This window comes from Branchiostoma floridae, chromosome 12 (assembly GCF_000003815.2).
Source record: "Branchiostoma floridae strain S238N-H82 chromosome 12, Bfl_VNyyK, whole genome shotgun sequence".
Lineage (NCBI taxonomy): Eukaryota > Metazoa > Chordata > Leptocardii > Amphioxiformes > Branchiostomatidae > Branchiostoma > Branchiostoma floridae.
In genome coordinates this window covers 22,074,523-22,100,756 of record NC_049990.1, presented here as the reverse complement: position 1 = coordinate 22,100,756, position 26,234 = coordinate 22,074,523, and the positions used below count along the sequence as shown (strand labels likewise).

General features: G+C 41.3%; 1 protein-coding gene across 6 annotated transcripts; it reads right to left on the bottom strand.

Annotated features, from left to right (window-relative positions):
• Positions 1 to 309: 309 nt before the first annotated feature.
• Positions 310 to 26,234, bottom strand: LOC118427473 (long-chain-fatty-acid--CoA ligase 4-like). 6 transcript variants are annotated; one of them, XM_035837291.1, is made up of 16 exons: positions 26,037 to 26,234; positions 24,607 to 24,704; positions 23,458 to 23,515; positions 22,270 to 22,641; positions 18,697 to 18,874; positions 8,273 to 8,379; positions 7,827 to 7,974; positions 6,931 to 7,081; positions 6,007 to 6,130; positions 5,538 to 5,609; positions 5,206 to 5,345; positions 4,708 to 4,880; positions 3,245 to 3,508; positions 2,702 to 2,868; positions 2,062 to 2,170; positions 310 to 1,503 (listed from the first exon to the last, which is right to left on the bottom strand). In XM_035837291.1, exons 4-16 carry the CDS (start codon positions 22,624 to 22,626, stop codon positions 1,349 to 1,351), a joined length of 2,145 nt encoding a protein of 714 aa, XP_035693184.1. In that variant the 5' UTR covers positions 22,627 to 22,641; positions 23,458 to 23,515; positions 24,607 to 24,704; positions 26,037 to 26,234; the 3' UTR covers positions 310 to 1,348. The 6 variants fall into 6 exon arrangements, with proteins under 6 accessions (XP_035693184.1, XP_035693182.1, XP_035693185.1 ...); XM_035837289.1 differs by lacking the exon at positions 23,458 to 23,515; XM_035837292.1 differs by lacking the exon at positions 24,607 to 24,704.

The window sequence follows — 26,234 nt, the reverse complement described above, 5'->3', positions numbered from 1 at the left end:
TTGGCCACACGCATGACTTATATGTCATACACAGCTTTAATTTCAAGTGCGATTGATTTCATGATATCACAAATAACCTGTAGTTTATACAGGTTAATCTTAGAATGAATGCTAACCACTGCCTTGTGTGATCATTCCAGGATAGGCCCAGTTAGTTACATTCTCACTGAATCAGTGGTACCCTTAGATACCTTCCTCTTAAATGCACAAACAATAGTGACTTTGCTAAGGTGCAAGGTTCCATAGAAAAGTAACTTAAGGTACAATCTAAGTGTACCAATACCCTTAATGCTGTTCTTACATTAAATCTTATACTGCGGAATTGTTCTTATCAATTCTTTTAGGGAACGAAGATTTGCATCATGTAACTTGCAGACATTTACACCGTGCTCAAAGTTACAAAGTTTTCTTTCCGACATGCATTTGGCTAGAAAGCTATCCACACGCACGAAGATGAAAACTTACAGCCAGTTAACAGAAACAGAGTCGCTCCCGGGCCCCCCTCTGGTGATAGAAAATTCAATTAGTCTTTATGCATATAAAACTCTGACACACACACACACACACACACACACACACACACATGTGCACACACATACAGAGGCTTACTACCCTTCGAAAGATTGCAATTGGTGATGTCTTGGGGTTGAGAGTATAAGTGTTGAAAGTTTAGTACCATACGGCACTAGTATAATAAATGGAGTGCCTGTTCTATTCTGTGACCATTAAGTTATTATAAGAGCATTTTGCCTTTATCAAAAAGCAGCTATTGTCTGATGCAGCAACAATTTGTTCTTTCCTTTACGTTTTCACTTGGGTATAATTCACATCTGTAATTATGAGTGCAGCAACGCGTATCATAGAAATCTCATTAAACCTTATCCTTAGTTATACAAGTCATGATTATTTGCTGAATTTGCTACTTTCAGTGCTAGTCTTTTGATTAATTACCATCAACCAAAGGCGGAAGAACTGCATACAGTACCTACCCCTCTCTTTCCAAGGGTTGGTTTTCCTATTGTTGAGCTATGAGTATATCCAGACACATTACCTAAATTTTCTTATTCATCATTCAAGAGTGTGTTCTTAGTGTCTAGCAATTGATACTTTCTGCCTTATAAGTATTTGCATTTAAGTGAATTGTAGCTCAAATGTACATATCAGTTTCTCCTAGATCTGTTTTTCTGAGCTTTCAACACTTTATTGCTTTAAGATCTTTCAATATCCAAAAACACATGAGTTACAATTCACTGAAATGCAAATGTGAAACCACTGATGACATCACCTGAATATGTTACACACTTGTACATGAGAATCTACGGTGAGCGCGAGAGCAGGAATGTCGTGATTACGATCCGTAGAGCCGCGCGATGTCCTGGCTGTAGTGCGACTGCAGGTTCTTCCGCTTGAGTTTGAAGGCGTCTGTGACCAGGCCGGTGTCTGGAGTCCAGCTCTCGCTGCACAGTCGTAACTTCTGGGGAATCTCAAACCTCTCCAGCTTAGCTGTACAAATATGGAAATAAAGCTTGATCATTGATCTAGCTGATTGATGTAACAGTGGGGCTCAAGCAGATTTGAATCTTGGGAGCCAGGAGACTGTTTCTATTAACCCGTCTCCCGTCCGGGTGAATGATGTAATTCTCCATGTGGCTGATACGAGACAGAGGTTCGCGAGGCCTCCATCCGGGTGATTTGAAGTGAATCACCAACTCCCGACAGAAGGATTTGCACCAACGCACACCGCACCATCGCACGTGTGGGGGTTCTTTAACGTGCATGGGGTGTGACTCTCCCCATACACAGGACCTACATTTAACGTCCTATCCGAGGGACGACTCAATTTTCACTTGAGTAAAGTGAGAAAAGTCGTGTAAAGTGCCTTTCCCAAGGGCACAAGACCGGCAACACGGCAGGCGGATTCGAACCGGCGACCTCTCGGTCACGGGCCGAATACACTACCACTGTGCTACGCGGCCCCACAGACAGGTAGCAGCAGCAAACATATAGGAGCGAACTCAGGCTAGCCAGTACTGGTAAAGAAGTAAATGTTTGTATGCTGACCTTCCTTTGCGACCTTGTGTAAGACCTTCAGCACTTCCTTCTCCAGATCAGGGTCGTTACACAGCTCCTCCCATTGGTCAGTCTTTAGCTCCATCTTAGCAGACAGGTTCTGGGGAGAAACAGGTAAAATTCTACGGTTTCAAAGTTTTCAAACTTAAGCCTCCGTCCTCATCCAAGGACAGAAACATACTGTCAAGAACTATCAAGTCAATTAACTGACAATTCAAGAATTTCTAAAGAGATTTTCATACGAACACTAGTGCAAAATGTTCCACTCAGCCATATACAACACATATAAAAAGTTTATGCTTAAGCTAGGTTGCAACCTGCCGTACATGCAACTGCGTGGTGTCTTCGTGCTAAAATGTGGGCAAAACTTTAGGATCTGTAAGAGCCTCTGTTCGAAATCCTATGGAATCCAATGGATTTGGGACCATGCAGACAAGCAGGTAGGTTAGTAGACACACTGTAGCACTTAAAGTGAATGCAGAACTTTCTCTGCATTCTGGCTACAAATTCACCTCCCCTAACCCACACCACCACCCTTTCTTCAGAAAAAACATTGTGGACTTGGCCCCCCACAAAAAACATGTTACGGCATGTTGTGACCTAGGCTTTACTGCTGTTTTGTTCTACTCACCTTCAGGTGCTTGTGATTGGGCACCACCAGAGCGATGGCGTAGTGCTGGTCGCTGCTGGCGTACACACAGATGTTGTCCACGAGAGAGTTGTTCTTCAGCGCGGCCTCCACCTTTCCCAACGACACGTACTCCCCAGCCTGCAGCTTCACTAGGTCCTTCTTACGATCTGTAACAAGTGTCATATTGTTAACAGTCATGATCTGTTACAAGTAGTCATATTGTTAACAGTCCATCATTTTGTTACTATGCTTCCAAGGGAAAATATCTTGTTTCTGGTGGCCCTTTCTTCTCCCTCCTTCAGCCAATAAAAAGAGAGAGAGTAGCAGACTAGCTTTCTGATTGGCTGGTTGTCTAGTTACGTCACGTGTCAAACATGCAGCCTTCCTACTTATTATGTCACATATACCAAAGTTTAGAATCACAAGTTTGCTGTCATTTATATCATATTTTTTGTTCCCGAAAGCTGCCCGGCCGGGTCCCGATTTGGGAATGTGACACAGGCCTTACACAGAACAAAAGGATTTCATCACACAGAAACACACCAATGATCTTGAGGCATCCGTCCGGGTGGAACTCCCCAATGTCGCCAGTGTAGAACCATCGGTTTCCGCCCTCCTCGCGGAAGTCCTCGGCAGTCTGCTGGGGGTTCTTGTAGTACCCCATGGTGATGTTGGGTCCGCCCAACACGATCTCCCCCCGGGGGTAGGGCTTGTCCTCCGTGGTGTAACCCCCCTCGTCCCAGTCCACCAGTTTGATCTCATTGCAGATGAGTGGTGCGCCCACTCTACCCGTAGTGAGGTCATCAACTGTGGACACACAAACGACCAAGGTAAAGTTGAGTTGACTCATTCCTTGAGCTATTGACATCTTTTGCACTGTAGTCGTCCCTCAGTAAGACTTCTGAAGCCAAATAGTTCATGCTGAGAACAGCCTGTCACCGACAAGCACACACACAAATGTTAGCAAATGCGACCTAAGTTATGATGAATGATATATTATTACTTAAATCATTGACTGCTTGTTTTTAAGTTCTACCTAGAAATGAGATACTTAAGTTATCAAATATGCTTGTGTGTTTACTCTTTACATATATCTCAGATCCAGTCTCCATAGCAGAAAAGGTAGAACAGTCAAACCTCAGAATGAGGACTACTAGTAAGCATGACACTTTTTCATTAGCCATGGTAGTGACTGTGCAATGCCTTTGCTAAAGCTGAAATGTTTTAGCAAAGTACACCAGGTCACCACTACTGTTCTCAATAAGTATGTTGGGTTCTGAGGCAGGGCTCGAAATACATTTTTCTGCATACCTGCACAGGTGCAGGTAACATTGAAAATTACCTGCACCAGACAAATTTTACCTGCACTACTCTGAAGTTAGGAAGTATGGATCATACTAGAATTGTTCCTTTTTTTGTTTTGTTTTCTCCTTTATAGGTGGAAACATTTAATGCAGCTAATAACAATCCACATACACCTACATCATATGGCATTTATGTATAAAACCCAGTACATGGACCAGTGCAGGTTAGGTGCAGGTAGACACTAGAAATACCTGCACAGCTCCAATTTTACCTGCACTAATGTGCATATGCAGGTGGTATTTCGAGCCCTGTGAGGTTTGATGCTGACGCTTATGCCTGAAGCTCCCTCACACACAGGACCCATCTTTACATTGCCATCCGAAATACAAATGCAATACCTTACAACATTTCTCAGCTGGGGCCAACCCTAGACATTGATAGAATTGTACTCTGGCCCTTGGATTTGGTTTGGTTTGGTTTGGTTATACAGATCTCCATTAGTGACTGATATGTCACTATTCTTCCTGGAGTCCGGGTGATTGTAGAGAATCACCAATTGGATGGGAAGGATTTGATTCAAATGGCCAAGCAGCAGGGCTGCTTTACCACCTGTGCCACAGGGACATGTGGTTCAATAGCTGTCCTCAGCTATTATGTCAATGGTTAGGCTTAAGTTTAAGATATGAGAAACTCCACCCCACCTTCAGTAACAGTGCCAGCCCCACATGTTTCTGTCAGCCCATACCCCTGCAGCACGGGGCAGCAGAAACACACGTTCATGAACCGCTGGGTGGTCGCCGAGAGGGGGGCCCCGCCCGACAACATCATCCTGATCTTCCCACCAAGGATGGACCGCACTGGCTTGAAAAGGGACCTGAGAAAAACAACACCCAAAATATCACAAAGAGAAACAACACAGAAAAATATCACACAGATTAGCTTATTCAATAGTAGCATTTCATGTTTTGCAGTACTTAATTCAAGTACCATATTTGAAAGAAAATTTTGAAGTGGAATTTTCATTGGTTTTGGAAATTACAGTTTAACTCTGGATCAGAATGACTGTTGCTAAAACAGATGAACTTTCAAGATAAAATATTCAATAAATCTATCTATTTTCTTGCTTTAGGTATCATTGTATTCTAAAACAGTAAAAGGGTTTGGATCATTTCTTGAATGTAAGAGCACTGTAACAGTACCTGTTTAGCAGTGGTGTGTCCGACCCGTTCTCCACCAGCTTGAGTTTGTATCCATACGCCACATTGAACATGGCCTTCTTCCACTTGCCTCCTTCATTCACCTTGTCCATGACTGTCTTGTAGATGCGGTCCATGATAACCTACATGAACATAGAACACGTAAGATGGGATTAAAAACTATGGCAATTTTAGGGTAGTTAGTCAAAAACATCCCTGAATTAGCACCAGAATGTTTTTTGTACCAGATGGTGCTATTAATTCACCTGCGAAGTCAAGACATTGCAAATGTGAAATTTAGCTGACGTAACCATAAGTGAATTTTCTGTACTTACTGGTACAGCAGCCATCAGTGTTGGCCTCAGCACAGAGGCATCACCCTTACTCCCTCTCTTGATCTTGCTAGACTGTGGAGGTAAAATTAACATTAGTTTGTTATACAGCCACTCTCTCATTTGTTCTTCTACTAATTTGATAAGATATGGACATCCATGATTGGTTGATTTCAATGGAGCCGTTCTCTTATTGGTTCTTCTACTAATTTGATAAGATATGGACATCCATGATTGGTTGATTTCAATGGAGCCGTTCTCTCATTGTTTCTTCTACTAATTTGATAAGATATCGACAGCCATGATTGGTTGATTTCAATGGAGCCGTTCTCTCATTGGGTCTTCTACTAATTTGATAAAATATCGACAGCCATGATTGGTTGATGTCAATGGAGCCATTCTCTCATTGGGTCTTCTACTTATTAGATAAGATATGGACAGCCATGATTGGTTGATGTCGCACCAGCCCTACCTGGTCAGACAGTGTGAGAGGTGAGGAGTAGCCAATGGGGGTCCCAAATGCCAGACAGGATATCTCAGCACTCAGCTCCAGTACATGGGCCAGTGGCAGGTATCCAATGTAAGTGTCCTTTGGCCTGGGATAGAACAGGAAAACTGCAATCTCATTTCCTATTCCTTATACAATCATAGGAATACAGTTATACAGTTGTCAACTTAATTAAGACTAAATATGTGCATACAGTTATCAACTTTTTTAAGGTTTACTACATACTTGAAAAAAAAAAATAGCCAGGCTTTATTTTATAAGAACATGAGAAGAAAATGCAGTTTTCTTTCTGTGTACTTTTTGAGGTTTGATGTCTACAACAAAACTTCAGTTTTTTCCTATTCCACAAGGAGTCACTGCAACACAGTACATAGAAAGTGCAGGTACATGGACCCCAGTAGTCCAGGGATACTATCCCAAAATAACCAGACTTAAAACTTGAACTATTTGAAAAGAAAATGGTTCTTTTTCTCTGTACTTTCCTGAAATTTGAAGTTTACAACAAAAACACTTTTCTTCCTATTTCCACAAAGAGTCACTGAAACGTTTTACATGGAAAGTAGATGTACACCTATCCCAGGCGAGGGATCCTGTCACAGCATAGCATTTTTTTCCATTTTAAACTTTAACTGCCATCTAAAGCAAAAACTGTAGTTTTTTCTTATTCCACAAGGAGTCGCTGTTACACAGTACAAAGAGAGTAGATGTACACATATATATCCCAGCCCAGGGATCCTGTCACAAAAAGCAATCTATTAAACTTTTGAAATTTTTTCTTGTAAAGTTTGACTGACATCTAAAGTAAAAACTGCACTTTTTCCTACTCCACAAGGGGGCACTTCTATACACTATAGTACTAAAGTACATAGACAGTATATGTCCACTTACCCGAGACCAGGGATCCTGTCACACTGCCCAGCCATGCCCCCGATCAGGTTCCTGTGTGCTATCATGACACCTTTTGGCAGCCCTGTGGACCCGCTGGTGTACATGATGACAGCCAGGTCGTCTGGGACGGGAGGCTGGATCGGACGGTTCGCTGCACAAAACAACATAGGTGAGCATCATTGTGATTATCAAATATTAAGCAGATGCAATCAGCATTGACAGTAGATGTGAGGAAAGTAGTGGTAAAGAAAAAACTGGTAAACTTGCATCACACTGATTATCATGTTTCCGAAGGAAAACATATTATTTTTGCTGGCTTACTGGCCGCGTTCTCTTTATTTCTTCCAACTTTTGCTAATCAAAACTCAGAATGGCTGATGACATCAGCACGCGTGCATTACATTATGTATACACCTTAAAAATCAACATTAAGTCATGCAGGCACTAGTAGCTCAGCCAGCAGTGCAACCATCTATGACGTTAGAGGATGAAGGTTTGTGTGCCCCATCTCGGAAGTTTTTCAAATTTATTGTTCTCCTTTTCCCTTTTAGACAAAAATATTTTATACATACAACGCTTTCACCTTGCAAACAGGGCACTGCTCGTTTGACAATCAGCTTTTTTTAATTTCTTTTCTGACGATTTTTCTTTTTTCTCTGTCCTTCGGAAACATCCTGCATTTGTTTTTCTCAGATTTTGTTTCAAAATTTTATGTACTACCTTTATGTTAAGTACTACAGTGACAAACTCAAGCTTCTCATTTTTCTGTACAACATTGTTGCTCTTCAATTTAAAACATGTTGCACTGCCATACATTGTAGTACTAAGCATTTTTACATTAACTTTCTGTAGAGGTTTTTGGATTATGAAAAACACTTATAAGAGGAAGAAGTTACCATTTTCAGCTCTGGTGCCCATCTCCTCTACCTGAGCCATGGAGAGGATCTGTATCCCTGCTGGGAAACCCTCGGTCGCCGCCGGCTTGTTGTTTAGTGCATCCATGTAGATGATGTATTGCACTTTGGGGATTTTACCTGCAACATTCTGAAAAAAGCAAAGAACAAATGCTTACCAAAACTATTGAGCAACTTTAAGTCTTCTTTACAGTATATATTCAGAAATGTGGTTTGAATCTTTTCAAACTTTGTTAACTTCAGCTTTCATGATGCATTTTTGGCTGAAAGAAAAGCTAAAGCTCAATGATAATTTTCACACTTATGATGACTTTTAAGTGTACATGCTTAAACGGTACATGCTGAAAGTATGTGGGCTAAGTGTTCTTTGTAATACAGAGAATAAAAATCAGCTACAGACTGAAAGATACTTGACAATGTCTAGTTACCTTAATCTTTGGCAGTAGTTCGGCATTAGTGAACACATGGGTGGCCTCGGATTCATTGATGCCGTGAGCTATGGCCTCCTCTCCAAGGGTCGCATAGATGGTAACCACTGTAGGGGACACAAATATGAGATGTGGTTTTGCACAACCTTAAAAAGTACTTAACATGTGTTCATAAGGCAAAAATAATAACAAAATAAGAAAGCTCCCCTAGAAAATATATACTTGTCCCAAGGAACTTTTATGTATAAGCTTTATCAATAATAACAATTATAGAAATTTTATTGCGAAAAAGATACGCTTTGTTAAAGATAAAAGATACAAACAATCATACAATATAAGTATATATGTAACAGTCATGCATACTGTACATTCCATAACACATAAGCCAGAGTGCTTGAAAAAAAACAACCCACAGTATTCAGAGATCACAACTACTTGTGGTCAGGTGGTTGCATATATCATGTCCTAGGTGCTGAATACGTTTCCATACCATCAAAAGCAGGAGGCACAGAATTACAGCTATCATAAACCTTTTCCTTCAAATCTCATAGAATATCTTCTGCATTTCTATAATAAAATCTAACTCTGCCTTGTACATGATCTATAAAAAAACATGCCAAAACCTAAAGCTTACATTTTACATGCCCAAAACACCTTTGTAAGCCCCTTTGGTTTTTTAATGAATGACCTATATACTGCTGGACAAGATGTATTGGCTAGCCAGTAGCATGACCTATTTAAGGTACGTAGGGAAACGTGCCAGAACTCATTGCCTTAAACTACAAGCCTTTTAATGCTCTTTCAGTAGCTAAAGCTAGCCCCTATTCACCCTTTAAATGGAATGGTCCTATGTATAAATTGCCCATACATCTTAAGGTATCCTGATATCATAATTACTACAGACAGGAAGAATTCAGACCACAAATTGTCCAGGGTTTTTGACTACAGATAAGCGGGAGGTGTAGAAACTGCCAGCAGGGGGGTTAGAAACTGCCAGTCGATCGATAAGATGACAGTTAGCGCTTTGACAGCAGGATAACACAAACTACAAACCCACACAAAAATCCATACTGTGGGTTTTCAGTGCTACCTTTGCAATGCAAATACCTCAAATCTGGGTTACTTGAAATCCCAACATCACTCTTGTTGCTGGTAATGTTCTTCCCAGACTGAATTTTTATTCAAATTATACTATTGAGCAATGTTGATGCTGCTAGGCTTCATTCATTCGAACATACCATACTCCTTCTAACAATTTCATTTCATTTCATTTTATTTATTTAACCAGGTACGACGCATCACCACTAGGGCAAACTCCATATCTGTGCCACACTGGTGCGGCACGTTCCGGGCATTAGCTTGGCACTTTGGGTACCTGTGCGGCACCACTTTACTTCCCTGTGGACCTTTGTATTGGTGCCGCACCAGTCCTCCCACAATTAATCATCATTTATCATGCAGGCTAGCAGGACTGCATGTCCCTGCCTGGGTTACATGTCACTTTCTTCCCTGGACAGGGGGTCAGCAGGGGGTGGTCACACCTTATTAAGGTCTGCCCTGCTGCCTGGGGCTGCCCCAGCCACATGTGCCACTGGCTTGAATTACATGTATCAAGGCAGTTTAGAAAATTCTACTACCGGTAGTATTTCTAGTTGTCCAAAAAGAAGGAAATTAGAAACTATTTGTAGATGGATGTCCTTCTTTGTTATGGTTTTGTTTTGTTTGGTCAAGGAGAGTGTAGGAAAAAAAACCTCCTCAGCATTTTAAGGCATGCAACATGTCCCAGTGTTCTCACCAGGATTTTTTCACAGCGTCAGGGCAGGGATTCGGGGGCCGCCGAAGGCCCCCGGCGGGGTCCAGGGGCAGAGCCCCGGTGGGGGGCCCCAGGGGGGCGAAGCCCCCCGGAAGCTCTTGCATTTTAGGCTATTCAGAAGGCTTATTGTATCAGTTTTTAGGGGCATATCTACGATAATTGTAGCAGTTTGACGTAACGATACTTTGAGTCAAAGCATCAAAGACAACTAAAAACTCATAAACAACAAACTTTACTCAGCTCAACAGTACTCATAAATATTGTCCGGTTTGCCACCAACTTTTTCTAGATAAACAACTTTGACAGTCTCTGTTTCCATCGTATTTTTTTTCATCGTAAACAGAACAAAACACGCAGAAACATGTGCTCGGCACGGGGAATCCCCGGCCGACTTTCAAGTTCGCGATCGGCGGACGAATAATGCGTTCACATAAGAGGTGTTGGACGTAAAAACAACAAGAATACCTTTGCTTCCTTTTGATATGAGTTTTGGGCCCGCAAAATCTCCAAAACGGCAGAAATTTTCGGGGTAAAATACGGTAAAATTTGCTCTAAAAATGGCGGTCGTTGCTGTTGTTTATCCTAAACCAATGAGATCGCTAGCTTCCCCTGACGTCACAGAGACGCATCAGATCTCGCGAGAATTTTTTGCGAGATTTTACGATGTTTTCGCCGCCATTACCGCTAGCTGCCTGCATGCACGCACGATGTTTTCGTCATTTCTCAACGCAAATTTCTCGATCTTTGGAAGGTTTTAGATGATTTACAAGTATACTGCAACATAAAAGGGAATGTATACAAGTGCTATTTTTGTGCAAGTCCAAGAAGCGTTTCTTGCCGTTCCGATTTTAACCGGACTTGAACTGAAACTTTTTACAAGTTTTGTGCCGGTTCTCTGTTTACAGTACAGAACGCACGCCGCGCAAGGGGCGGTCCTGGGTGGGGGCTGCGAGATAGCGGTACGCGGGGTGCTATAAAACACCTCCCTTCGAGCTGAAACTTCCTGAAACAGCGGAGGCGCGTGCTTGGCACGTGCTTACGCATTTTTACTACGGTATTTTTCCAGTTTTCCCCCATTTTTTTGCCGCTACGCTGGGTGAAAATACAGCGTAGCGGGCTTTTTACAGCGTCATTTTTCCAGCCCACAGCGTATCGGCCCGCTATGCTGAAAAGGCCTGGTGAGAACACTGTGTCCATGTAATGATGTATGCTAATACTGTGAGTCTTTGACTTTATTTGTTGTACCCAGGCAGTACAGTAAATGGAAGGGTAAATATTCAGTTACATAATTGAATCCATGCAGTACAAACCTTGATTGCAATTATGCTGGTGCAGTGACATCAAGGTGACTTAAGTAACCTATTGCACAAGAATCCCTGAAAGATTTTGCATTTGACACAACATTTTTGATAGTTCATGATTCTTGATTCTGAAAAAGCGTCACAATAAATGGCAATTGAATTGAGCAAACTTCAGTTGTTTTAAGACCACCAAGACCTTGATGGTAACAAGGCAAATGACAAATGAGTTGACACAGAGCCCCCATGTGCCTGTACTTCCTTGTACATCTATCTGTTTGACCTTTTGGTCACCCCTCCCCTGGATATGGTACTCAGTAGAAGAATGAAAATCTAAGATTCTAAGTAAAAAGATAACAGCTACAAAGTTAAACATTGTATATTTGAAATGCCTGCAATTTGGCCATTGAAATGCCTTGAGATGAACCTAACATTACAGGTATCCTGTGCTTGTACTTTATATCTGTCTCTGTTACACAATTTTTACATTAGGCAAGGGAAGAAATGAAAACTCCCCAACACTGTTCTCCAAGGAAGGGGACAAGTTGTCAACATGGGGGCAAGCCTGAATGAGTAATGGCAGGGTCAATAGTTTACCAGTAATCCCTGTGCCCTAAATGCTTGAGGTATTGCTTGAAATTATGCTATCATCTCATTGCATTCTTTTAAAGTATAATCACTTTTGTGAGACTGATAAGGGTAGCGTGAATTCATATTGGAAACAACTTGCTCTGTCCTGCTTTAGATTGGTGCTTACTATTATCGAGATTACAAAGTGAGCTCATCTTAATGTCATGATCATTGTATTTTTTTAACCTGGGCAGTACACTGTACAGTGTGTACCATCATTTAGTTACCGGTACCACTGGCTCTCGGTGGCGAGCAAGCAGAATGTAACTACCCAGTATCGGCACCGAGGCTGCATGTATGCAATCTTACCCTTTAAGTTGCCTGAAGTATACTGTAAATGTGCCAATGTTACCTGTGTCAAATAGCTATAGCTAGATTAACCTTCGTTCAGGCTGAAACTTCCTTCAAGTTGGTACAGGCAAATAGCTATGGGCCCTCTCTGGGCCCTCTGCTCTCTGTCACTTACATATTGTACACAGCCTGGCCAGAAGCTTGGACTATATGATGTGACAGACCTAGGGCTGAGTCATGTGACTGGCCTAGAACAGCCACTATTTAGGCGCACATGGAGTGAAAGTACTGTAACAGTTGTCCATGCCCAACAGACTACTCAAATTGACTAACTTGTACAGACATGTATGCCTAACTACCTCTGTGAAAATTCAAGCGTCCGAAACTGCCCGGACGGCGTCTACAAGCGTCCAATGGCGTCCGAGCGCGTTTCAGACGTTCTGGACGCGTTCATTACCGTCCGAAACGGCCGCGGACACATCGTGAGCGTCCGTGCCGTTCTGTCAGTTTTTATGGTGAACGCCCGAACGGCTGAAAGACCTTCCATTGCCGTCGGAGACGGCCACTGATGGGGCTATAAAATACTTAGTCACCCGACGCCGGCATACGGCTGCGTCTTTTCTTATGATCCCCACGGGAAACATGACGTTTTAACTTCTGCACATGCGCCAATTTCAGCGGGTGAATTCGAATTTCAGACCGTTGAACACTCCGGCGGTTGCAGGACTTATGTTCAGAAGGTGACTATTTCTGTGGATTTCATGTCCGTTTGTTAAATTTTGCGCACTTTTGGACCAAGGACTTCACGTCTAGACGTAGCAGCTGATGTTTGTACGACATTGTGCTGAGGTTGGGTTTACGGCGATGACTGTATCCGTTATTTATACTAAAAAGAATGTACAAAAATTATTTGTCGTGCGCCGACAAGGGGGAAAAATAATACTACTTACTCGAAGCAGCAAACCTTGGACAGCAGAAATCACAGATGTGACAGACGTCAAAAGAAGCAGCGGTTCTTCCGTTAGCTGATTGTCGATACTTTGCAGGCGCCGGTAAGTGAATACTTCGCATTTTATTCTAATTTTTTGTACAATCATCTGTTGCAAAGTTTACCGACGACTTGTTGTTACGGGTGCCCTCCCCACATACGCGAAGAAATGATAAAATTTAGGATCTTGTTTTGATGCCACAAAATAAAAAGAATTATGAACACGTTGTAGAATACTTGTAAAAAATATCTGTTGTTTCTATTAAGAATGATAATGCTGTTAAAATGTAGATTTAGACAACAGATAATGAGATAGCACCTACCGATTTTGCCGGTGCCAATCAAAATCTTAGTCGGCTCTTCCAACTACTTGGGGTTAGGAACTTATGAAACGGAAGACTTTATTTCGCTACCTCGAAATAAAAAAAAATGACTTATGATCTTTGTAGAAAATTTAACGTTATTTCACATTTATATATCCAGTCTTTAGCAAATACTGGTGCCATTAAAATTTACGATAGAAAATTTCAAACGTCCTGTATTTACCCTTGATGTTATGTGGGCTCGTCCATTCTGATGTAACGTGTCGGCACGGCGGCACAAAAAGCCGCGGACACGATTGAAGGCCGGATTGAATTTCGTACATGTAGCAAAGTTGATTAAACGCCGCGGAGTACGTGTAAACAATTTACGAAGAAATTTGTTCAAGTTGTGTTTGATTTTAGCTAAACCTGACGGCCCGGTGGTGGGTGGTCTTCTACAATTCACTGCCTGGCTGAATATTTGTTTGTTTGGTATGTGGCAACGCTTGTCCCAACAGGCCATAAAATTATAGCCGTGACCGGACGGCGTCAGAAACGGCGTCCGGGCAGCCGTCTACGCACGTTCCAAATTAAATGCACCGGCCCGTTATGAGTTTCTACCGTACTGCCTGACTAACTAAAACTGTGTCTTGAAGAAAAAATATTTTGCTAGGAGTTTGGCCCAGATATTAACCTTTAATAATGATATGTTTATTGCAAGTTCTTGCCCGAGGGCTAATTGCAGGTACAAACAACATGTAAAATAAGGAAAAATACAATAATATAGCGATGACAGCCTCTTGGCCTTTCATTCCATTTTCTGTCGAATTTTACGATCTGTACCCCCCGTGGGAAGGCGTGGTGGAGGCTACCGCCCGTACCAGCGGCCTGGATTACGCCGTTTATGCCCGTCGCAACCGGCGTCCGATCCGTCCCAGCAGCCTGGATTACGTCATTTACGTCCGTCGCAATCGGCGTCTGGTCCGTCCGCAGAGACGTCTGTTCCCAGCGGGGGGCCCGCCCGACGGAGCGCGGGAGCGTCCGGCTGCCCGCTTTCAGACGCCGTCTCGGACGTCCCGAACGTCCGACCGGACGCGTCTAAAGTGCCAATCTAGACGCGTCCAAGCGTTTGTTATGCCGTTCGGACCGTCTTGGACGTTTCGTCGGGCGTTCAAAAGCCCGTCCCATGCCGTCCGCCGCCGTAACCGTCCAAAGCGTCCCAATAATTTAAGACGCCTTGGACGGTTGTCGCAAACGGCGTTTCGCCGTCTGAGACGCTTGAATTTTCACAGAGGTAGTGGCTGTTCTAGGCCAGTCACATGACTCAGCCCTAGGTATGTCACATGATACAGTCTCAGCTTCTAGGCCATTAGCCTTCTTAGAATAGAAGTAGCAGAGCAGAGGGCCCATAGCTAGGTGCCTGTACCAACTTGGAAAAGGAATCAGCCTGAACAAGGGCTATTCTTAGCTACAGCTATTGAGTACATGTATGTAGAAAACATGAAAAATTTAAAAGACACAGGCATCATTGAATTGGCACATTGACAGTATACTTCAGCCAACAAAAAGGGTAAGATTAAATAAACAGGGTACTGAGTCCTCCATAAAGGATTGTGAAAGTTTTCTAAAATTCACTTGTCCTATAGGGCAAGTACATAACAAAACTTCCTTGCCCAAACCTTGGATTTTTTTTTCAATGTTCTCCATTTTTCTGCATTGACCAATGCTCAATGCCATGACTGTGTAAAGTAACAAGTACATGTATATGAAAATCTCACTCATGGAAAAATCTTACATTAATCTCAAGTGGGGTAGGACATACACTTGCCCGATCAGCACTTTCACCTGCCCAGGACAATAGGGCTCGTGGACTTGTCCAACCATGCCATATAGTTACTGCTTTATTCCGCTTACTGGCCAGGGAGAACCAGTGGTGGGTAACTGGACTATGTGTGCCAGATGAACAGTTACATGAACATTGTAAGATGAGCTCACTTTATGATCTCAATAACAGCAGGACCTACATGTCTCTGAAGCAGGACAGAATTTAAAGGTATAGTACAAAGCACAGGATACCTGTAATGTTAGGTTCATCTCAAGAATTGAAAGCCTAGCAAAAGCTTTTTGACCTGACCCTCTGACGACCAGCCTTCCCCCTCCATAAATGTACTACTGTATACTAGGCACATGGTGGGCTCTCATGTAAAACTCATTCATTTTGTCATGCCTTGTAAGGGACCGTACGGCATTTAGCGAGGGGGGAGGGCCGGTCGCCAGGGGGGGGAGGGCCAAGCAAAAAAATATTTTGCCAGGGGGAGGGCCTAGCAATTTTTTTTTTACTTGGGGGGAGGGCCAAGCAAAAAAAAAATAGCTTGGTCTGCCAGCAAAATATGTCTCTTAAAATCCAAGAAACGGCGTTTCAGAGGGTCAAGATTTCAAAATTTTTCTGGACCTCTGCAAGCGATCGCCCGAGGTTGGCGCTCGGGATACAGTGAAAATGCGAAAGGGAGGGGGCGGGGCTTATGCATGACGCCCTCGAAAACCTTCTTCACGCACAGAAATGTTATTAAACTCTAGATTAGTCTGCCAGCAAAATTTACCCCTGTCTTATTGCCCTCAAAATGTAAGAAATGGCGTTTCAGAGCTCGAGGGTAAATATTTGCAAATTTCCCTGGATTCCTTTTGACGTGACCGGACTCGCGCCTTTGATGACCGACATCGTGATAATGTGTTTGGGGGGGATTTAATTTTGTATTTCTAAATTGAAATGCTATTAAAGTTAGCTTTGTTTGTCAGCAAAATATCTCCTAAAACTGAAGGAAATAGCTTTTAAGAGGGTCAAGATTTCAAAATTCTCCCGGACCTACCTTGCGATTCTTCGTGCCTTTGGCACCGAACATGGTGTTCGGAACGTCGTTCTCAAAAACTTGAAACCCTCGTATTTTTTTTTTTCATGGAAATGTCATCTAACCAGCAAATTTTCCCATAAAAAAGCAATGCAGGAAATCGTGGCAAAAAAAGCGTGGCATTTCTAAAAGATCTCCTGCAAGTCTGCGGTCTCACGCCCGCCGGCGGCTAGAGAGAGGCGACCGGTCTTACCCCGCCGTGGGAAAATCAGCGTCACGCGTCGGCGCCCACCTCCCCACTACAGTTTTGGAAGTCGAATCGTGCTGCGCGCAAATCTACTAGAAATCCAGGTACAAATGCTTTTAGGTGTTGTCAAAACAATGAAATAGCTTCTATAAAGCAAATATTTATGCCTCTATGAAGCAGATATTTATCCCTCTATTTAGCAGATATTTTGAGCCATTCTGTTTTCCTTTTTTTAATAGGGGTGAGAGATCTGCTTCTCGATGAAAATCATGAAAAAGTATGACGCAAAGCACATTTCCAAATGCGGGAGCGCAGTGTTTTATTGGCGTCTTGAATATTTTTTTTCAAAGTTGATAGGAGGGGGGAGGGCCAAGCAAAAATATTTTGTCTTGGGGGGAGGGCCTAGCAAAAAAAATTTTACCTGGGGGGAGGGCCATGCAAAAATTTTTTGACCCGACCCTCTGGCGACCGGCCCTCCCCCCTCACTAAACGCCGTACGGTCCCTAAGTGTTACCATCATAGAGGGCCCAGTGCTCTTCAAACAGCTAGGTCTTGTAGCTACTGATGATTGTCACCTGTGATCACTGGGTGCTATCAACAGAGGGGAGGATTAGACAGCTAATCTAGTGTGTAATTAAAGACAAAACATGACTTGGAGAGAGATCTTCCTTTTCATAGATGGAACAAAATCACTGTCTGCCTGGGAACCAAAGTAAAACCATTGTAATTGGTGTTCAAGTTCAATCCTAACTTTTATATGAAAAAAAAAAAACTGTCTGCATGCCAGACTGTATTTACTGTCTATATAATAATCGCTCACTCACTCACGGCCCATAACCACTATGATGATAGAGCACTACAAACTAAGAGACTTTCTTCTTCCACTTGTAATGTCTTGAATTCTGCAGACTTGAAACTTGAAATTTCAAAACATGTTTGGTAACCCCCATTTCCTACCCAGTTTCTTCTCTCCAAGCAGAGGTTGAGTCGCTAAGATACATGTAGAGTTGTAGTCGGGAATTTTAAGTTGGTGCGCATAAGAGGAGCGCACCAGTAAAATTCCCGACTACAACTACAGTTTGCGACACAACCTCTGCTTGGAGAGTACCCAGTTTCTAGTCATCTACAGTAAGACTCTAACTTAGTCTATTAAGAGCTACATGTATGTTCTTTTTCACATGCCAGGACATGTACTGTGATGTACATGTACATGCACAAAAGACCAGAGTTATCTACTAATACAGTACAGTCTGAATGAGCCATGAATGCATAGTCATATTACATGTTCTTAAATGTTACATGTTCAGAAAAAGAAGATTGTTTCTTCAAAACAATGGTTCTATTTCAACAGAGAAGACATCTGTGCTTCAAAGGGCACAGGGTTAATCTAATGTTGGAGCATGACCACTGGTAATCAGCGTGACAGGAAATGGCACCACCCAAGCACCATCCAAGCACCAACCCCTCTAATTGCTTCAAGGCTTTCCTCCTTGACAGCTTTGGGGAGGGAAACTTGGACAGCCTATAATTACCGTCAAATTAGCGTGAAGAAGGGCACCTATGCCAGACCATAGCAGCACTAAAGCTTTTGGCACCTGTGCTGCACTGATCATTACTTTGAGCAGGGCCGGCCCCTGAGTGTTTTTAATGCGCCCTGCGTGCATTGAAACAATGGTTCAAATCAACAATTCACTTTAGATAAACAAAAATCAAAATCCTGTCTTCTTTAAAACTACAAGTTTCGAAAGATTGATCAATTTCAAAGTCAATTATTCCAATGATACATGTATGACAGATTAAATATGATGACAATAGAATTATCTCACTAACATCTCAAACTTTGTGCTGTGCATTTGGCAATTAAATGCAATGAATATACCGGTTGGTTGGATTTTACAGAATTCTAAGACTGGTGCATGTTTCAAATAAAGATGTTTTGTTTAAACTATCTTTTCAAGACAAGAGTCCTGTTGTTTTATATTCTCCAAATACAAGTTCAGTACACTTACAGGGGTAGTTGAACTTGAAGCACGTCTGTGCAGTGACCATCCAGTCTGCCCGCGTCTCCGCTAGCATCAGGACGTTGTTCCGTGGCTTCTGTCCGAGAGCGGCCAGACCCTGCCCCAGGCTGACTATACGCCGGTCCACGTCTGTGTATGTCTGCCATTTGTACTCCCCTAAGATCACCTGGGATAAAAGATAACCATGAAAAAATTCAAAGTATTAAATGTGTATCTTGTGGGTAGGTGAAAAAAGAAAAACCACTCTCTGATTTCACCATCTTCGGCCTCACATCCTGTCGCTCTTTAATATTCAAATAACTATGGACACACATCAAGACAAACAAACAAACACACACACCAATAATAATACCTCTGTCTTCACTCAGATAATAGAAAGAAAAAAGTATCTATACTGTTTGACCTAATGATGATAAGACAAAAAACGTGGATGAAGTTGACAATACATATTTTACAAACATTTGCAACCAATTTTCTAGCCATACTCCATACTTGTAATTCTGATATGATAAATTCTGTATATTATTTTTTCACTTCTAATTTAGGTCAATTTGTAATTGTGGTCTTAACTGCAACAAAAATGAAGAGGGATGCTGAAATGTTATCATTTCCTACATGTAATTCACTTCATCTACAACATCATTTTTCAACGAGAAAACCACAAAATTCCATTTTCTGGGTCTACCCAGTGATTTACAGTTAACTCATGACCCAGCTAGAATGAAATTCCCAACGGCCTTGTGCTCTGCCCATATATGGTTGTGCTGCAGATTCTGATCAATAAAATGAAAGCAAGACCCCCTACACTCCCCACACACCTGCAAACAACTTCACTGAGACCATTATATTATAGACTCACTGCAACACTATACGAATAAAAATTCAGCCTGCTATAATACAGAAAACATTATGGGTATATTCTAATTATGGGTATAAGCATAATGGCTTGAGTGAATTGGCTTTTAGTTTGAATTGCTCCATTGTTTCTTATTCAAGCAGACATAATTAAGTTAGTGAGTACTATCATTATCTTAAACAGTCACAAAAACGTTGCATTTGCCAACCTTGAGTCTACTAGTAGTCTTTTTTTGGCACAATGCCTGCTGAAAATAGCAATCATGGATTAAAATAGCAGTTGGGGGCATATACATGTTTTTTTCATCACACTATTTTTCTCAAAAACAACCTTTCCATCTTTCTTTTCAAAACCTCTATCATTGACATTTTGATTCTCATTGTCACGATGGAAGATGCAAGTTACAACAATGTGCTAAGCATCATTTAGCAGTGTGCAGCATAGGATAAAAATAGGTTATCATTATAGGCCATCATCCATTTGTATGAGGAGTGAAGACTTAATCTTCATTTGAAAACATGCCAAAAGACCTTGTTTCTCAGCGGAAAGCTGTTTTAAATATACCCTATTTGCTCTACTCAAAGACTGAAAGAATACAGCGGACATAAATGCAAAGACATTTTTCTTAGGAATGTCTGATGTAAGATATAATTTTCCACCCAAGTTTGAGGCGTGAAACATTTTGAAATGTATTCCTTCAAGTGCGTGGGTGTTCCCACTTTGTCACGACCCAGCAAGAACTGTACACGAATCAAACACATGCTTTCTACATACACAAAAGGCGGATTGACAATCTGACATGTCTATTTAGTAGACAAGCTATTTTCCGGGTCCTCCATATGTCATCCCCAAGCCTCAAGTGTTAATAAGGGGACATTCTTGGTGTTTTCTACGGTATATCTTAGGCAGCAGCATTCTTTTGTGGTGGGTAGTCCTTCCTCTGGTCACTGCAAACAGTATGCAAATAGCCGAACGTAAGTAATCCTTTATCGTGGACAAAGCACTAGCTTAATGACTTTATTCATATTCTACTTTCCCCTGGCGTTGACGTCATGTCCTAAGCAAATATCTCGCTGATGTCAATGCCACAGTAATTGCCCCACATGTTTTTCGATTATACAATCTAGGATACTCTTTTCATCGAAATATAGCATTATATTTCACTGGAATAATTTTAATTCTACCAAAGTACAGATAATCAAATTTGAAAAGCTATGTTTTTTGTACACAGTCATTTAATTGTATCAGAGCAAGAAATAATTGTTGATTACTTTGGATAAACATGTTAGGAAGTGAGATAAGGGTCCTGTTAGCCATCTGTCTGAGCTCTCATCATACTAAAAGACATGGACCTTACAACATCCAGGATTCTGTATTCTCCCATTCATTGACAATTCCCAATAGATCGTTTCCTGTTTACGTATTCAGAACAGGTGCAATAAAGTACAACTGCCATCCACAGTCTATTCTATTTTAGAAACTGAACAATCAAACGAAATTGTATTCTCAAAACAGATATAAGCGTTGTCATCAGAATACTCATTTGTAAATACACAATATCATGATACAAATGGATGTAAAAACATTGGTAATGTTTTCTATTACTAGTATTAGCAGTACTAAATTGTGCATGCAAAAATCATCACAGTAGCAATTATTTCTTCAATAATTCTTGATTGACGCATCAATATTTAACTTCTTATTTCTCTAATCATTTTAAGGACATGAACTCCACCCCTACCCAAAACAGAACAATTCCTTCCCTAACCCTGGTATATTGGAAAATGCATGCCATGAAAATTTCATGGGGAAGCGGGGCGTGACCGGGACACGTACACATGGAATCATGGCATTGGTTCCCTCCCTGCAGATTCCATATGGTGATTCCATCCCGGAATCTTGATCAATTCCCTGAAACATTTTCATGTTTCACAAAAGATTTCCATAAACTACATTTGTAAAAGACAAAAACATCTAACCAATTTTAATTATGATAGCCTGAATCCTCAGTTACTGGGCTGAGTAGAATCATGCCCATACCTATAATTGGTTGGGATATGCCATTGTAATACAGTTAGCGGAGCCAAAATGGTTACTAATATTGTGTACACAAGATGATTACCAATGTTTACTGTACCTGTGTACACAAAAATTATGGGAACACGCAAGATGTAGAAGAAGGGACTACAATATACAAGGTTTTTTTCAGAGAGACCAAGATCAATTACTACGTGTACATCCATCATTAGAAAATTTTCACAGAAAAATTCTTAATAAGTAGACAAGACATGCAACATTTGCCTTTCTGTAATACCTAGTTTAATGTAAATGTAAAGGTACTATATCTATAAATCATATATATACTAGTTGAGCTGAAACCTTACCTTTGACGATTTACTGGTTCCATCTAACTATATATGTATCTAGCTGTTACTGTTGGTTATGAAGCCATCATTTAAATGCTATACCTATCAATTGACTGGAAAATATGATCAACTTACAAGAGGTTAGTTTCAAATCAATATTTATAGGCTGTAACTGAGAGGTTTGGATTGATTCCTCACCTTTTATACTGGTTCCATCTTACTATACATATCTAGCTGTAACTGTTCATATGAAGAAATATCATTTAAATGCTATACCTATCAGTGTCAAATCAATATTTATAGGCTGTAACTGAGAGGTTTGGAGAGTCAATGCCTCACCTTTTTGAAGACCTTCCCGTTGGGTTGAACCTCGTCTTCTTCACTCAGAAGCTCCCGGGTTCCCAGGCATTTCTTGGTGGCGTACAGGCCCACGGCACGCGACCACAGCTTGTCGATCGTGTCACACTCCTCAAACATCATCGTCTTCAGCTCCGGGGAGTCCACGCTCCGGTACGGGGCCGCCGGGTTCCCGTCCTGGGGGCGTGCGCGGATTCTCCGCGACATGGCGAGCTTGATGGCCGCTAGCACGACAGATACGAGTAGAAGCGAGATGAGAGGGAGGACAGCCAAGAGCAGGAGAGGGGAGGCAGACAGATACTGCAGCACGCCGGCTACATGGGCACTGAGCATGTGCATGGTGGTGGGCGTGGCCTGTGGAAGATACCACGCTGTTAGTAGGGGGATTGCAACATGGAGGGACTAGATTAGCAACCTACTATGGTATAATATTCGACATTGTTTACAAAATACATAATCATAACAAAAAAAGAAATAAATAAACAATAAGGACAATAAAGAAATAAAAAAAGAATGGTGTTAATACAGATTCTTTAACTTTGGTATGATCTTTGGAATTAGATGCTTACATTCACAGTACCAGACATTAGTGTTAATGTATTAAACAATGAAAAAAAACAAAAGCTGACAGTGATTAAATGCAAACTAGATTAAAGCAAAATACAACAGGCATTCATAAAGATGATATCGTAAATATGCAACACTGTATCATAGAAAAGTATCATGTCATTAATGAGTTTATCAAAAATCTTTCAGCCAAGTGTTATTAAGGTGAAGCTATTTTGAGTAATATTTATCATTTCACAAGGTCAATGACATCATCTATGTGTCTCTGGAAAACAAGCCTGCATAATAATGAGGTCACATGAGGGCAGTGATGACATCATGGCCTAGCAAGCACCTGCACCCATGGATTTGACTATTTACCTAATGTATGCACAAACACCATAAGGCCTTGGAAAAAAATGTTGTGTTTCCTGTTTCCAAACCTATAAAAACCTGTCAACCCTAGCATTTGGTTGGGTGTGGGTAGACAGTGGTTTCACACAGTTTCCAGCTAGAATTTCAGTAAAAAAACAAACACTGCTTGTCCTATCTAATGAAGGATATCCACAATTTTTTAAACCATTATGCACAAATTAAAAGGTTGACATTGAAAATCGATCTTACATAAGTGTCCTCATGCACTTTAATTTTGCTTTGTCAAACTGCACAGTATCACTAGAGTCTAGAACAAAAAAATAGAAAATATTAGTTCATACATGTGTATATTTTGGATTTGGAATGAACCGTTACAGAAAAGACATTCTGATTGACAGCAACAGCTTTAATTATGTCTGTATCTGTACACAAATGTGGGACTACTTCTGAAGTTACACTTACTGGGACAGCTGTGCATTCATTGGTTGAAAACAACAGCTGATCATCACCCCATGTACAACAATGGCACAGTCATCAATCTTGACATTTTGATTGTCAAAAAAGTTGTTTTTTTTTGCCATCAACATTTGGTAATGCAGCATATAATAGAACAATTCTGTCTAAATTGTCATCACAATCCTACACTACAGACCTGATGTCCCAAATGAACTGGCAAGAAGTGGCTAAATTGCTTTAAGATACACATACACACACTGCTTTTTCATCTTTCCCACAAAATCATACCATTAACTTTTAAATCAAAAGCAAATCTAACACTTACATGGTTGTAATAGAATGGCTTTAACAGCATAAATCTACAATTTTAAACACAAGTATTTCAGGTAACATCACTGTGTTGATTTGACAATGTGTATAAAAACTGATAACAGTGTAGTGTTTTACATGCAAGGGAATTTGTCAAAGTGTAACCAGCTGCTTTTCAATGTTTACAATGCCATTCATTTTATTAGATTTGTATGTTCAATTAGTGTATGCAAGGACGTTACATATCAATATATGCACTTAACACATCAACAACATTGATATATATAAACCATATAGAAGTGTCTCTAGCCAACCAAACAAGTTGTTGCCACTCGTTGAGGTAGAATTGTGCCCCCATGCATAATTCTGGGGAATCGCACCAGGTCCCAGAGTGCCTTATGTGGCCTTAATAAAATGCTCTTAGCCCTCAGCAGAAATAGTTGGAAAAAAATTATTAATTGATACTGGAATGACAGTTTATACAACAGTGTCACACAGTATTCAGATCATGCTTTGGGATATCAAGTCTTTTTCCCTGTATATTATGAAGGAGCCCTATAGGCATCAAGCCCCTGTATATTAAAGAACCCAGCACACTAATTAATACGAGAGAACTACTAGTAATGACCTTACCTTCTTGCTCTTAGGGTCAGTACACTGGCTCATGCCTTGTGCAGTCTGTTACTTGATGACCAATCACCATGAATGACTACATGCATATGTGCCAATGCCTGGAGTGGTGTTGCGAGAAGACAGTGAGTCCTACATGCAAATTGATTTTGTGGCACTGGACCTCTGTTGAATTTTAACATGCTTACAATTTGCAGCTTTAAAAGATTTTTGTTTGTTTGTTTGTTTGTTTGTTTGTTTGTATTGCATACCCGGTAAACCACCTTATGGTGCAACACACCACTTTTGTCCTGAAGAGTACAGGATGCATATGAGGACCAATTTAATTGATCCAATAACACCAGGACGAACCTAAGTAGTTCTTTTCGATAAGTGTGGTGGGTTCTTTTAAGTGAGGTGTGGCTCTCCTCAGACACAGGAGCTCCAATTAAGGTCCTATCCAAGAAAGGACCCTAATTAAAGCCAGGTACTCATTTACATCTGAGTGAAGTGAGGAAATTCATGCAAAGTGTTGTTCCCAAGGGCACAAGGACAGCGGCATATCGATGGATTTTAACATGAGCCCGAAATTTCGTCTTACTTTAGCCCTTTCCGCTGGCAGGGTTTGTACGTGAAGTATTCCATATCCACAGGCACATTTTAGGACTTCTTTATATTTAGGCCAAAGTCAAGCCGAGCAGCAGCCAAAACAGTGCGCAACCAAGCAGCAAAAGTGAGGAAAGTCATGCAAAGTGGCATTCCCAAAGGGCAAAAGGTTGACAGCATATCATTGGATTTGAACCCAGAACCTCTGGGTTACTGGCCAGACACCCTCCCGTCACTCCCAACAATTGCTACAAGTTTAACCTACCATACAACGTCTGCATTTAAGGGTGCTTATACAGGGCATCCAAAAAAACTTAAGCTCATGAAAAAATTTGATGTCATGTTTATTGTTATCATGATGTTAATCGGCCAACAAACCAACCCACTAACTAACAAACCCTGATGAAAACATATCCAAATTTAACGTTTTGAATTCGGATTTTCACCTCACTTTACCCCTCTAAGCTAGCCAGGTTTGTACGTGAAGTATGGCACGTCCAGAGGCACATTTTAGGGTCTAAGGCCAAAGTCAAGGCGAGCCCAAACTGCATGCAACCAAGCGGCAATGATTATAAAGCAGCTGAAAGCTGACGTGTCCGAAAAAACAGGAAGCGATACTCATCACATGTCACTGTGCACGAACTAACAGCTCTGCTTTGAAGACCATTGTGAATGTGAAATAACCTTCTTCAGGAGATCATTGGTGAAAATCTTGCCAAAGTTTACAGTCTCCGTTTTACAGTCTCCGTACCGTTATGTACATGCAATGAAAGCTCCTTGGTACATGCAACATCTGTGTCACCAAAACAACGGAATCGTATCACGTATCACAAAAATGTGCAACTTACCGGCGCTTTTCTTGGATCAAATTATATGACAGCAGCACAGACCGAACCCTTTGCTTCCGTCAAAAGTTCTGCAAATATTTGGACCGGTTAGAAGAAGATAATCAGCTGGAATTTGCAGAAATCATGGAATTTTTCAGGACGTCCTACTCCCGCCCACTAGCAGGTGATCGTCTGGTTCTAATTTTGGGGACATTGCGT

Coding starts and splice junctions, on each gene's coding strand:
- LOC118427473 (XM_035837289.1), bottom strand. CDS start 24,639: ATGAGCCAGTGTACTGACCCTAAGAGCAAGAAG. Junction 22,642..24,606: donor CTGACCCTAAGAGCAAGAAG/GTAAGGTCATTA, acceptor TATCTTCCACAG/GCCACGCCCACCACCATGCA. Junction 4,881..5,205: donor GACACACCACTGCTAAACAG/GTACTGTTACAG, acceptor TGTTTTTCTCAG/GTCCCTTTTCAAGCCAGTGC.